Genomic DNA, 12487 nt, shown 5'->3' on the forward strand with positions numbered 1-12487 from the left:
TTGTGGCTGTGTCAATGGTCTGACTGTCTTTTCTTTTTTCTTCTTAATTTACAGCCAGAAAACCTACAGAAGAACTGGCTTCGGGAATTTTATCAGGTAAGAACTACTTGTGACAGCACGGTCTTTCAGGTGGATTGCTTAAGCGAGAGGATTTTGTTCTCGTGGAAATCCCACCTTATCTGTGTGGCATGCAGGCTGGTGCTGTCATGGTGCCGACTGTGACGGGCGTCAACTTTCTGCTTCACACTCCGCCGAGTTCCTCCTTGAGGCCCCTTTTCAGATTCCCCTCCCTTCGCCCAGGATTTTGGGTGCCTTTCGTGAGGGTCCTATAGTCACAGCATGAAGGTTGCAAGGCCATGTGGAGGGGCCACCATGGGGTCTGGGCAGGAAGTGTGGGTGACTGGGCTGGGGGGCCGGTGGACTGGGTCCGAGGCGTCCGGGGAGGTGCCGTCAGGACGAGGTGCCAGACTCTGGTGCGTCTGTCCAGCAGATATTGAGTGAGCCCCTGGTCTGTGGTGTGTTCTGCTCTGGGTGCTGGGGTGCAGCTGTGGGCAGACAGAAGGTTCTGCTTCCGGAGCCGGTGTTCCATGGGGAGACACATGGTCAGCACAGCCAAGACCGGTTCAGGTGTGTCCACAACAGTGAGGACCTGCGAGGCAGTAATCTGGGTCCGGGTTGTGTGCTTACATGCGTGTGCACCCCAGGGAGGGCGTTTGAAAGGCCAGTCTGCGGAGGGGATGTGTTAGGCTGAGGCCTGGTGATGAGAAGGGCTGAGCAGCCAAGGGCATCCAACTCAGCTGGGGCGTCGGGGTGACTGGGCCACCAGGAGGCGTGTGTGGCCGCCGCCCAGAGGGCAGTGCGGAGTAGGGACAGCATGGGGTGAGGCGGGGCCAGGCCACCACGGCTCTTGCTGCAGTGGGGGAAGGGCTGTGGGGGATCATGCCTCTGTGTCCTCCCTGTCCCCCCTGCATCTCCCCTGTCCCTCCTGCACCCCCTCTCCCTGTCCTCCTGTAGCTCTGCTGAGTCTAGTGAGTGTGTTTCGTGAGCAGGAGGCAGTAGCAGATACTGGGGGGCGGCCTCCAGGCCTCCCTTCCTCCCGACCTCAGGTCCTGGCTGGCTGAGACCCGAGGAGCTGAGACGGTGGCACCATGGTGGGTCCACTTTGGGGTGAGCTGTGTCCTGACTGTCCTGTGCAAGGTGCTGGCTCTGGCTTAGGGTGGCCTGAGCTCAGATGGGTGAAAATGGACCAGTGAGCTGCTCGGGCTCGTGCAATCTGCACTGGGCACTGAGGGGCGGCCACGTGTTGGGTCTGCAGGTGCTGAGCCATCCACGTCCCACTAGGTGCTCAGGGCTCAATGGCAGGGCGGTGGTGGGTCCTGCTCCCATTCTGGAGATGACAGCGGGAACCGGAGGGAAGAGCCTTGGGGCGGGCCTTCCTGTCCCTTGCCTTCCAGCGAGGTGTGTCTGTATGGGGTGTTTGGAGGTAGTGTCTTTCCCTCCCTGTCCAGTGTGGATTGTCTGCCAGGCATGCTGCTTGGTTCTTGACTGGGACGGAAGGCCTAAGAGGAGGGGGCATCAGGAAAGTTCTGGAAGGAGCGTCCTTTGGGATGGGGCAGGCGAGAGGCCATCAGAGGGAGGGTCTCTGGCAGTGGGGTGGGGCTCATTTGTGCATCACTGGTGGGTTCTGAGCCCTTCCTCCCCACCTTCTGCCCTGCCCAGTAGAAACTTAACATCAGGGACCCCCAGCTGAAGCCCAGGCTGGCAGAGCTGTTGCTGCATCAGCTCCACACGGGCAACTGACCAACTGGAGGAAGGGTGAGGTTCCCCTTCCTGGTGGAGTGCTTGCCTTGGGGGTCAGACGGGGTCCAGGGGCTCCCTCTGCCTGTGGCCGTGGGAGTGAGAGGCCCCAGTGTGTGGCAGGAGCCCCAGTCTAGCTCTCTCTATGTCTGTGTTGGTTTTGGCCAGAATAGCTGCCGTGTTAATTTACAGCTTCTGTTTGTTTTTCAGCAGTGGGCCCTGGAGGGTGCATGCGGAGCACCGAGTCTGAGATTCGTCAGGGACACGCTTGGAGGGGCGAGTGGGCAGCTGGCCTGGCTCTGGGCTGGGAGGGGTCCTCCCTCTGGTGGTGACAGCTCCAAGGGAGCCTGTGTGAAGGCTGCCATGTGTGGGGGCCATCTTTGGTGATGGAGGGACAGTTGTGGGGAGCAGGCAGTGAGACCCGGACTTGGAAGGCCCTAAACCGAATCTCAGTGCACACTTTGAACCTTCCTCTCCCTCTGATTTTACTGATGACTTAGAGTCACTGGTGCATTTATGATGGTCAGGTAGCCAGTGGTCTGGGAATGAGTTCAGAGCAAGGCAGCTCTACTCTTTGTGAACTCTTACCCCCAGAAGACCAGCCTCCAGCTGTTGCCCTCCTTTCTGGGCCTCCTTGCTGCACGTGAAGCCGTGTTGGGCTGTTTCTGGAACCCAGAACCCAACAGAGGGGCAGGCAGCCTGGCACTTTCCTCAAGGTCCATTTCCAGAGTGCCTGGTGTCCTTTTTGGAATACTCAGCCTTTGCAAAGAGAAGAGAAAAATGACAAATGATGGGGTGCTGCATAAAGTGTGCAGTTTTTCCTCGTTCACAAGCAGAAGCATCTTCAGAAGGAAGCAATTTCAGTGACACTTAGAGACTTTTCAGTGACAATTCTTAAAAGTCCGATTTGAACACAGGTCCTGCCTCCAACACTTGTTTGGGCTGACTTGGTCAGTGAGGTGATCGTCTGGCTGACCACGGCTTGGCAGCTGGCCTGTGTGGAAAGTGAGTGGGCCCCACCGGAGGAGGACTGACGGCACAACTCCGGTGGCCAGTGCTCTGGCCAGCAGCTCAGGGTGAGGGCCTTGAGACGCAGGGACGCTGAGTTGCTGCCACTGTCCTTTCTTTTCTTTCTTTTTTAATCCTAGAGTTTCTATTGTGCAGTTATTTTATTTTTCAGAGTTGCCTTTAACAAGCTGCTTTTATAAACAGAAGAACTGAGTATGAGCTTCGTGTTTCTTAGAACCGTTGGAATAATTTTTGCTTTTCTGTAAACCTTGATCACTAAAATCGCAGGAGGCAGGAGGAAATGCTTCTGACGTTCCGTCCTGGCATCAGAGAGGGTGGTCAGCTTTGCAGGAGAGGCAGAGCCTGGCGTCACCCCAGCTGGTCTCCCCATGCCTCCCCTGTCTTGTCCTCCCCTGCAAGCTCCGACCTCTCCCCGAGCGTCAGGCTCCGGGACCCATTGCCAGTGACCCTGCAGTCTTCCCTGTGTTGGAGTGCCCAGGCCCCAAGTGCGGGAGCAGGCCCGGCTCTCACCCGCCCCCAAACCAGCAGCAGGCCTTGTGAGCCCCCTTCTCAGTCCATCCGGAACCTCCCCTGGGGCCTGGCCACATTCCCCGGTCCTTTCTCCGTGAGCAGCAACAGCTCTCTGGAAATGTGACAGGTCATGTTGCTCTCCTGCTACCCCTCTCACTGGGGGAGCCTGGGGTCCCTGCGACGGCCTCCAGGCCTGCCCACTCACCCCGCGGCCTCCCTCGGTCTCTGCTTTGTCCTGCTGGCCGTCCTCCATCCCCAGACAGACTCGACGTTTCGGGCCTTGGCACTTGCTCTTCCCCGCGTGTTTCCCCCCGCCCTCGCCCTTGTCCTTGTCCCTGCTGCCCCTCGGGGAGGCCCCTCCTGGTCACCCTCTTGTCTCCCCCGTACTCTTAGGGTGCTCCATGGATTCGTCTCACTCTGAACTTGCATTCGGTACTTGTTGGTTACTTATTTATCTCCCCCACTAGAAATGCAGGCTCCACATCTGCCAGGGACTGAGTATTTGTGTCCCCCAAATTCATATGCTGAAGCCTAATCCCCCATGTGATGGTGTTTGAGGTGGAGCCTTTGGGAGGTCATTAGGTTCAGATGAGGGCATGAGGCTGGGCCCGTGGTGGGTTAGTGTCCCTATCAGAAGATGAAGAGACCATGGCGTAGGACGTGCCAGCTGCCCTTCCAGGTGCTGGGGGGCCAGCGGTGAATGGGCCAGACGCCCCCTGCCCTCGGGAGCTTCCACTGCACTGTGGAGGGATGCCGGAAACACCCCAGGGTGGCCCAGGGGCTGGCGCTGGGGAGGAAGTGAGCTGCCGGGGGGTTGGGGATGCAGGGCCCTGTTCGTGGGGTCCTCAGGAAGGCTCTGAGGAGGCCGCAGCAAGACCTGAAGGCCGGGCAGGGGCAGCCACTCTGCCTCTGCTGGTCAGGTCTAATCTTAGTTCCTCAAGCTGTGGGCAAGGTTCTAGGAAGTTAATTTTAGCTTTTTTCCCCTGTTTGTAAAGATGGTGTACTTGCATGTCAGCTTTAGACGGGGGACCTGTCTTGCTCGTTGCTGTATGCTGAGACCCAGGAGTGTGTCTGACGCATGGTTTGTGCTTAGTTCTTTGTTGAATAACATTCTGAGGAAATCGCACAAAGCAAAAAAGTATTTATAAATAAATATCCCCGACCCCGTTCTGCCTCTAGTTTGAGGTACACACCCTCGTGTCTAATCATCTGTGTGGCTGGAGGAAAAGGTAACTTTCCTTAGCCTGTCACAGATAAATGTATTTTTACAGCTTACTCTTTTTGGTAGACTGGAAATTCTTTCTATGTAAATTAATATCTGCTATCTGTTTTAACGGCTTCAGAGTATTTCATTAAATGGATAGGTCATGATTTTTTACAGTCATTTTTCTCTTGATGGACTCAGGATATTTCAAGTTTGTTTATAGTCATGCTATGGATAAGTTTTAAAACAGATATAGTGTTGGCTCACACACAAATATAAAATGAGCAAGTATTGAAGATTGTTTTATTGAGATAAGTATTTTTATTTATTAATGAGAGAACCAATAAGATGTTAGAATTGGTTCAAAGAAGAAAACAAACAGCAAACAAATGGATTCTCCCTTTAGTAGTGCTGAGTACATTTGCATGATAGATGCAAAACTGCCCAATAATCAATGGCGTTCCACCACGTTCTGCTTTCCTGTGGTCAAGAATCATTTTCATTACTCTCTGTTTTTAGAAGTCACAGAATTGTGGAGTAGCTCAGAGATAAGTGGAGGAGAGATCACCCATGCTGGTGTGCTGAACAGGGCACTCGCTAGTCATTTTTGCCCATTTTAAGGGCTTTCACATTTTTTCCTGACAGTAATTTAAAAAATATTGTGATGACCAAATCTACTTCCAACTAACATGGAGGAACCAGGTACCAAGTTTACCCTCCTGCCTTAAACAAATTAAACCCAGAAAACCTGTGTGAAACAGTGGTTTTCGGACATCAGACCTAGGAAGTGCCTACAGGAGAGTGATGGCGGGAGAGGAGACAGAGAGGGAAGCCCTGTCGTAGGCCCAGTGTACGCCCCAGAGAGTTTCCAGGCTGGTATCCAACAAGGTGATTCGCAGTTTTATTGTTTGCATCCACTCGGAAATGACCAGGCAGAAAAGAAGCAGAAAGATAGGACTTCTAATGAAGAGAAAAATCAGTCAATAGTAAAGTTAGATGTTGATCAGTTTTGTTGATCTCGGAGAACCTGCTTTTGGTTTTAATGGTCGTGTCCATTTTTCTCTTTTCTCTTTTACTGATTTCTGCTCTTTATTTTTTTCTTACTTTTGATTATTTTGGGTTTAATTTGCTCTTTTATATCTAATTTCTGAAGGTAGAGGACAAAAATCACTAATTTCAGAAATTTGACATGGGGCATCATCACTAAAAACCCTTCTGACATTAAGAAGATGATAAGGGGAATCTCATGAACAACTTTATGCCAATAGATTTGAAAACTTATATGAAAGGAACATAAGTTTTGAAAAGCAAAGTATCAAAGCTTAGTCGAGAGGAAATAAATGAGCTCAATAGCCTTCTATCTATTAAATTAAAATTTGTTCAACACTTTCCCACAAAAAACTCTCGAGGATCAGATGGTTTCACTGGTGAATTCTATCAAACATTTAAGCAAGAGTCAATAACAGTTCTATGGGAGCTTTTCAAGAAGATTGAAGCACAGGTGGTACTTCCTAACTCATCCTGTGGCAAATCACAAATATATATATAAACATATGTGATACACACACAGGCATATAAACAATATATCAAGAAGTTAATGCATCATGGCCAGGGGATGCAAGCCTTGCTTAACATTCAGAAATTAATAAATAGGGGCCAGCCCGGTGGCACAGTGGTTAAGTTCATGTGCTCCGCTTCACTGGCCTGGGGTTCGTGGGTTCGGATCCTGGGTGCAGACCTACACACCGCTTGTCAAGCCATGCTGTGGCAGGTGTCCCACATATAAAGTAGAGGAAGATGGGCATGGATGTTAGCGCAGGGCCAATCTTCCTCAGCAAAGAGAGGAGGATTGGCAACAGATATTAGCTCAGGGCTAATCTTCCTCACCAAAAAAAAAAAAATTCATAGAATTTACCATGTCAACTGATTGAAGAAGAAAAACAATATGATCATCTCAATAGATGCAGAAAAAGTATTTGATGAAATTCTGCAGACATTTCTGATAAAAACTCCCAGCCAACTAAAGATAGAAGGGAACTTCACCCTTTAAAAAGCATCTACAAAAACCCCATGGCTAACAGCGTACTTAACAGTGAGAGATGGGATGCTTTTGCAGACTGGGAATAGGACAAGGATGCCTGGTCTTGCCTCACTAGTCATAATGGTACTGATGGTGATAGCCAGTGCAATGAGAAGAAAGGAAATAGAGTCACACAGATTTGAAAGGAAGAAATGAAACTCTCTCTAATGGCAGAATTCATGACTGACTCTTTAGAAAATCATGAAGAATCCACAAAAACTTCACTAATATAAGTGAATTTATTTAGTTTGCAACATACAAGGTCCGTTTGAAAACATCTTTTTTATATTAGCTGTGAACAATTGGAAACTTAAGAAATAATATTTATAATAGCACTAAAATGAAATACTTCGATGTAAATCTAATGAAATATGTTAATATCTGTACACTGAAAACTATGACACACTGATGAAAGGAATCCGTGAGGATATAAAGACATTGAGAGCTATGCCGGGGTCATGGATGGGAAGACTAAATTGTGTTCACATGTCCACTTTGCACTGACTGACTTGCCGAGTTAATACAGTTCCAGTTGGTTCCTGCAGGATATGTGGGTAAAAGTCTACAAGATGGTTCTGAAATTTATGTGGGAAAGCAAAGGAACTAGAAGAGCGAAAACAGTTTTGAAAAAACCCCTGTAAAGTTTAAGGACTCACATTTGCTGATTTCAAGACTTAATATGAAGCTACTGCAGTCAAGACAGTGTGCTTGTGGCAGAAGGACAGAGACCAGTGGAACAGAAAAGAGATGCAGAAATAGACCCGCAGATACGGCCCAGGGATCGACAGAGGTTAAAGCCATTCATTAGGGAGAGGTCAGTCTTTCCAACAAATGGTGCTGGAACAACTGGACGTCCACATGCCAAAAAATTTTTTTCCATAATTTGCACCATACACAAAAATTAAAATAGGTTGTAGACCTAAATGTAAAATTTTAAATTCTAAAAGTTTTAGAAGAAAACTTAAGACAAAAGTCTTTGTGACCTTGGATTAAGCAACGATTTCCTAGAATACCAAAAGCACATTTCATAAAAGAAAAAAATTGATAAATTAGAACTTATAATTAGAAACTTCTTCTCTTTGTAAGACACTGTTAATAGAATGAAAAGACATGTCACAGATGAGGAGATGGAGAAATGTTTGCAAATCACATATCTCATGAAGGACATATCTAGAATATACAAGGAACTCTCAAAAGTCAGTAATAAGAAATCAAAGAACCCAGTTTAAAAAGGAGCAAAAGATTTGAATACTTTGCCAAAGAAGATACACAAATGCTAAGTAAGCATGTGAAAAGATGCTCAACATCACTAGTCTTACGGGAAATGCAAATTAAAATCACAGTGAGATATCAGCGTGTATCTATTGAACTGGCTAAAATTAACAAAACAAAATATGAAAACCCTGACAATACGTGGTGCTGACAAGGATGCAGCACACATGGGACCCTGAGGCTCTGCTGCTGGGAATGCAAGATGGTGTGGCCACTTTGGAAAAGTGTCCGTTTTTATAAAGTTAGACATACCTACCACAAGACCCAAGAATCCCACCCTATCTATGTACCCAGTTGACGTGAAAAATGTATGTTTACATGGAAGCCTGAAGCAGATGTTTACAGCTGTCATATTTGTAACCCCCACCCCACCTTCCCCCGGAGAGAAGGCAGGCTCGAAGGCTATGTGCCGTCTGATTGCATTTATGTGGCGTGTGGGGCGGGCCAGACTGGAGACAGAGACGACCTGCTGCTGCGGGAGCGCGGGGCCTTGTGGGGAGATGATGCCCAGGGCGCGGGGCGTTTGTGAGGCCTGATTTCATTGCTTCGTGTTCTGGGGGCGCTGGTTTTGAGAAATGTGCGTTTTCCTCTGAGGGCCCCAGTCTTCCGTGCCAGTTCTTTCTCATTCCACCCTCGCCCCCCGGGCTGTGGTGCCTAGGGCTCAGGCCGTGGGGCCCTTTGCTGCTCTAGCGCTGCTCGCTGCTGGGGTCTCACCAGTCCTGGGTCTGCACGTCCCCTTTCAGGTGCTCCTGACACCCCAGGCTTTCGTTTCAAGCCTGGGCCTCTCCTCTCTCCCAGACTCCCCGTCCCAGCTGCCGGCCTCACCCGGGTGTCTCACGGGCCTCTCAGACTGAACTTCTCTGTCCCCTGCCCCCACACCCAAGCCAGCATCCCCAGAACCTTGCCTCCCCCGCACTGATGCAGCTCCCCCGCTCAGGCCTCAGTCGTGGGCTGTGCTCGCCCTCTCTGCTTCTCCCGTCTCACATCCCACGTGTCGGCAAGTGCTGTCACCGCTAGCTTCAGAGTGTCTTCGCCCCGTCCCTGCCGCCGCCCTGTGCAGGCCTCTGTCCTCTCTCCCTGGCTGCAGTGGGTTTCTCCTGGCCTCCTGCTTCTTCACCTGCATCCTTCCTGCCTCCTCTCCACTGAGCAGCCTGTGCAGGAGTCAGGTCCTCACCGAGGCCTCCTAGGTCCTGCCTGAGCTCGCTCCTTCTTCTTTCTGCCTCAGGACCTTGGCACATGCTGTTCCCTCTGAATGACCCTCTTCTACCTGCATGTCTGTTCACTTGCTCCCGCACATCATTTGGGCTGAGAGGCTTTAGCTGACTGCCTCATTTAAAACTGCAGCCCAGGGGTTAAGTTCACATGCTCTGCTTCAGCGGCCCGGGGTTTATGGGTTCAGATCCTGGGCGCAGACCTACACATCGCTCATCAAGCCATGCTGTGGAGGCCTCCCACATATAAAGTAGACAAAGATGGGCATGGATGTTAGCTCAGGGCCAATCTTCCTCAAGCAAAAAGAGGAAGATTGGCAACAGATGTTAGCTCAGGGCTCATCTTCCTCGACTGCAGCCTATTCTTCTCATACCCACTCCGCACCCCCTCCCGGTATTACTCTTCTCTGTTGCACTTGTCTCCTGACATACCATATAATTACTACCTGTATTCCACAGAGGCAGGGGTGCACCCCACCTTCTAAATCAGTAAATATTCACGCCTTAGTTTATGTTCTACCCAGAGCACACCCTGAGATGGGGTTCCAGTGAAAGTCGTTCCCTGGGGGTACAGCAAGCATCAGGAGGGGACTGGGCTGTGGGACTGGGAGGGGAGGCTTGGGGAGCACTGAGGGGCATGGTCTGTGCTGTGAGGAATGCCACCCGACCCGCTGGCCAGTCCTGAGGCCTCTTGCCCAAGGGTCAGGCTCTGTTGCTCTCAGCTCTTTTCTCTGGCTGAGGACAGGGAAGTGTCTGGCCCTGAGTGTTACAAAGATGTGTGGAGAACGTGGCTCATGTCCGACTCAGGGCTGGAGGGGGTGTGGGAGGTGCCAGAGCTCGGAGCGCCGGGCACAGCCCAGCCTGGGCACTTCCTGCTCACCGGGCTCACAGACGCACCTGCCCCAGCCGCAGGGCTCCTGGATGTGTGCACGATACGTCTGCCTGACCGCGGTGCGAGGTATATGTGGGGAAAGGCGCTGTCCCTGGTGTACAGCCTTTTCAGTTCCGTCCCTGTCCTCCTATCGAGGCAGGGCCTTTCCATCGCCCCACCAAGTCCGTTCCTGCCCCTTGCTGTCAGCCCCTCCCCTCAAGTCACCTCGGGTCTGATTTCCATCACCACAGATGTGTTTGCCTTTCTAGAACTTCACATAACTGGAATGCAGCGGAATATACTCTTATATATCCGGCTTCTTTCAGTCTGTGAGTGTTTGAGACTGTTCTGTGTTTCTGTGTTGCCTGTACCGGCAGTTCACTCATCTTATCCTGAGCACATAGCTCGGGGTCCTGTGATCTGCTAACCCAACCCCATGGCATCTGGGCTGTTTCCAGTTCTGCCTCTTAGGAACAAAGCGCCATGAGCATTTATGTACAAGGCTTCCTGGGCACATGTGTTTCATTCCTCTTGGGTACGTTCCCAGGAGAGAATTGTTGGGTCACGGGGCAGACGTGTGTTGAAGGTTTTAAGAAACTACCCACAGAGGGCTCCCGTCACCTTATCACAACCCCACAGTCGGAGATGAGGGTTCTGGCCTCTCCATCTCCTTGGCCACATTTGGTGTTGTCAGTCGTTTATGTTTTAGCCCCCTGAGTATTAAATGCCTTATAGCAGTGTACCGCCAGCCCTGATGGTCTAGCAGTTAAGAGTCTGTGCTCTCACCCCCACTGCCCAGGTTTGTTTCTGGGTCAGGGACCCACACCACCCTCTGTCGGTTGTCATACTGTGGCGGCTGCATGTTGCTGTGACGCTGAAAGCCATGGCTCTGGTATTTCGAATACCAGCGGTCACCCCTGAAGAACAGGTTTCAGCAGAGCCTCCAGGCTAAGACAGACTAGGAAGAAGGAGCTGGCCCCCACTTCCGAAAATACTGGCCGCGAAAACCCTGTGAAGACTGGGTAGGGTTCCGCTCTGCTGTGCACACGGTCGCTAGGAGTGGGAATCAACCTGATGGCACTAACAACAAGCAGCATACAGCTGAGGAAGCAGGCATTTTAGAAGCTGTTAGGCCCACACACAATGCTTTCTTTCTCTCTGTTCTAAACGATGTTTTTGTTGGTATGCGCAGAGCCCTCTATGAAGATGCATACAACTGATTTGGTGTTCATTTGGGTCAGTGTTTAGATTCTTTCTAGAGAGACCGTCGGAGCTTGCTTTGGGATGCAGACTTCAGTAGTGCAAGTCGTAGCATGATGGCTCTGGGAAGACCCTCTGCTGGCCTCCCTGAGAATCCTGAGTGACCCTTGAAGGGTCACTGACTGCCAGTGTCAGCATGACTGCAGCTGGGCAGTTTGGCATGGGGGATGCGGGATGGACTGAATTGTGTTCCCCCAAATTCACATGTTGAAACCCTAACCCCCAAGGTGATGGTATCAGGAGGCGGAGCCTTTGGGAGGTGCTTAGGGTGTGAGAGTGGAGCCTCATGATGGGATTAGGGCCTTAAAAAGGAGACCCCAGGGAGCTCCCTTTCCCTTCCGCCATGTGAGGACACGGCAAAAAGAAGGCTGTCTGTGAACCAGGAGGCGGGTTCTCGTCAGGCACCCAATCTGCCAGCACCCCGATTCTGGACCTCCAGCCTCCAGACTGTGAAGAAACGAATTCTGTTGTTTATAAGCCACCCAGCCTGTGGTACTTTGTTAAGGCAGCCCAAACAGACTAAGACAGGTGCCCCTATAAGAAGAGACACCTGAGAGCTTGCTCTCTCTCTCTCCCTCTGCTGCGTGAGGACACAGCAGGAAGACGGCCATCTATAAGCTGGGAGGAGAGTAGAAACTGACCCTGCTGGCTTTCTGCTCTTGGACTTCCAGCCTCCAGAACTGTGAGACGATACATGGCTGTTGTGTCAGCCGCCAGCCTGTGATATTCTAGCCAGGGAGATGCCATTGCTGATCTGATGGTCAGCCCTGCTGCCTGCTGGTGAAGTCACAGAAACCTCTGATGTCCTGTGTGCTGGTCTGCAAGAAGAAATGCCTGCTGGCCACACAGCTGGCTCCTGGCACCCTGGGGCGCCTGGCTGTGGGCAGGGTGTGGACACCAGGGGGGCATCTGATCAGGAACTGGAGGAGCTGAGTCTGGGCTTCCTCCTGGGGGCAAGCACTCAGCCTCCACCCACACACAGCCCAGCACAGCTCTAGAGCAGAGAGTGGGCAGCCTGGGCCTCCAGGGGACCAGCCCCCGCCGCCCGCTCCAGGCCCAGGGTGGGCAGATGATCTTTGAGAGAAGGGTGTTTTCAGAGCATAGTTAACAAACAGCAGTAATCTTTTCCTCTTGAGAAATTCTTTTGTCCCTTGTCTGCTCCTTATCTTGGCTATCAGGCTTCCACTGGTTTATTTGTAGGATGTAATTCCTTTTTAGGTCACTCAGATACTCCTCTTTGGAGAAAGCCTAAC

The 12487-nt window shown here is 51.1% G+C and overlaps 1 protein-coding gene across 2 annotated transcripts in view; it reads left to right on the forward strand.

The window, feature by feature from the left end:
• INPP5A (inositol polyphosphate-5-phosphatase A) overlaps positions 1-12487 on the forward strand; it is a 236041-nt gene that overhangs the window by 70805 nt on the left and 152749 nt on the right. For both annotated transcript variants that reach the window (XM_058544330.1, XM_058544331.1), the window contains exon 2: positions 55-96. In XM_058544330.1, the coding sequence (XP_058400313.1) occupies positions 55-96 (42 nt within the window). The remainder of the gene's footprint in view (positions 1-54; positions 97-12487) is intronic.

Source organism: Diceros bicornis, chromosome 6, assembly GCF_020826845.1.
Source record: "Diceros bicornis minor isolate mBicDic1 chromosome 6, mDicBic1.mat.cur, whole genome shotgun sequence".
In the NCBI taxonomy this organism is placed as follows: Eukaryota; Metazoa; Chordata; class Mammalia; order Perissodactyla; family Rhinocerotidae; genus Diceros; species Diceros bicornis.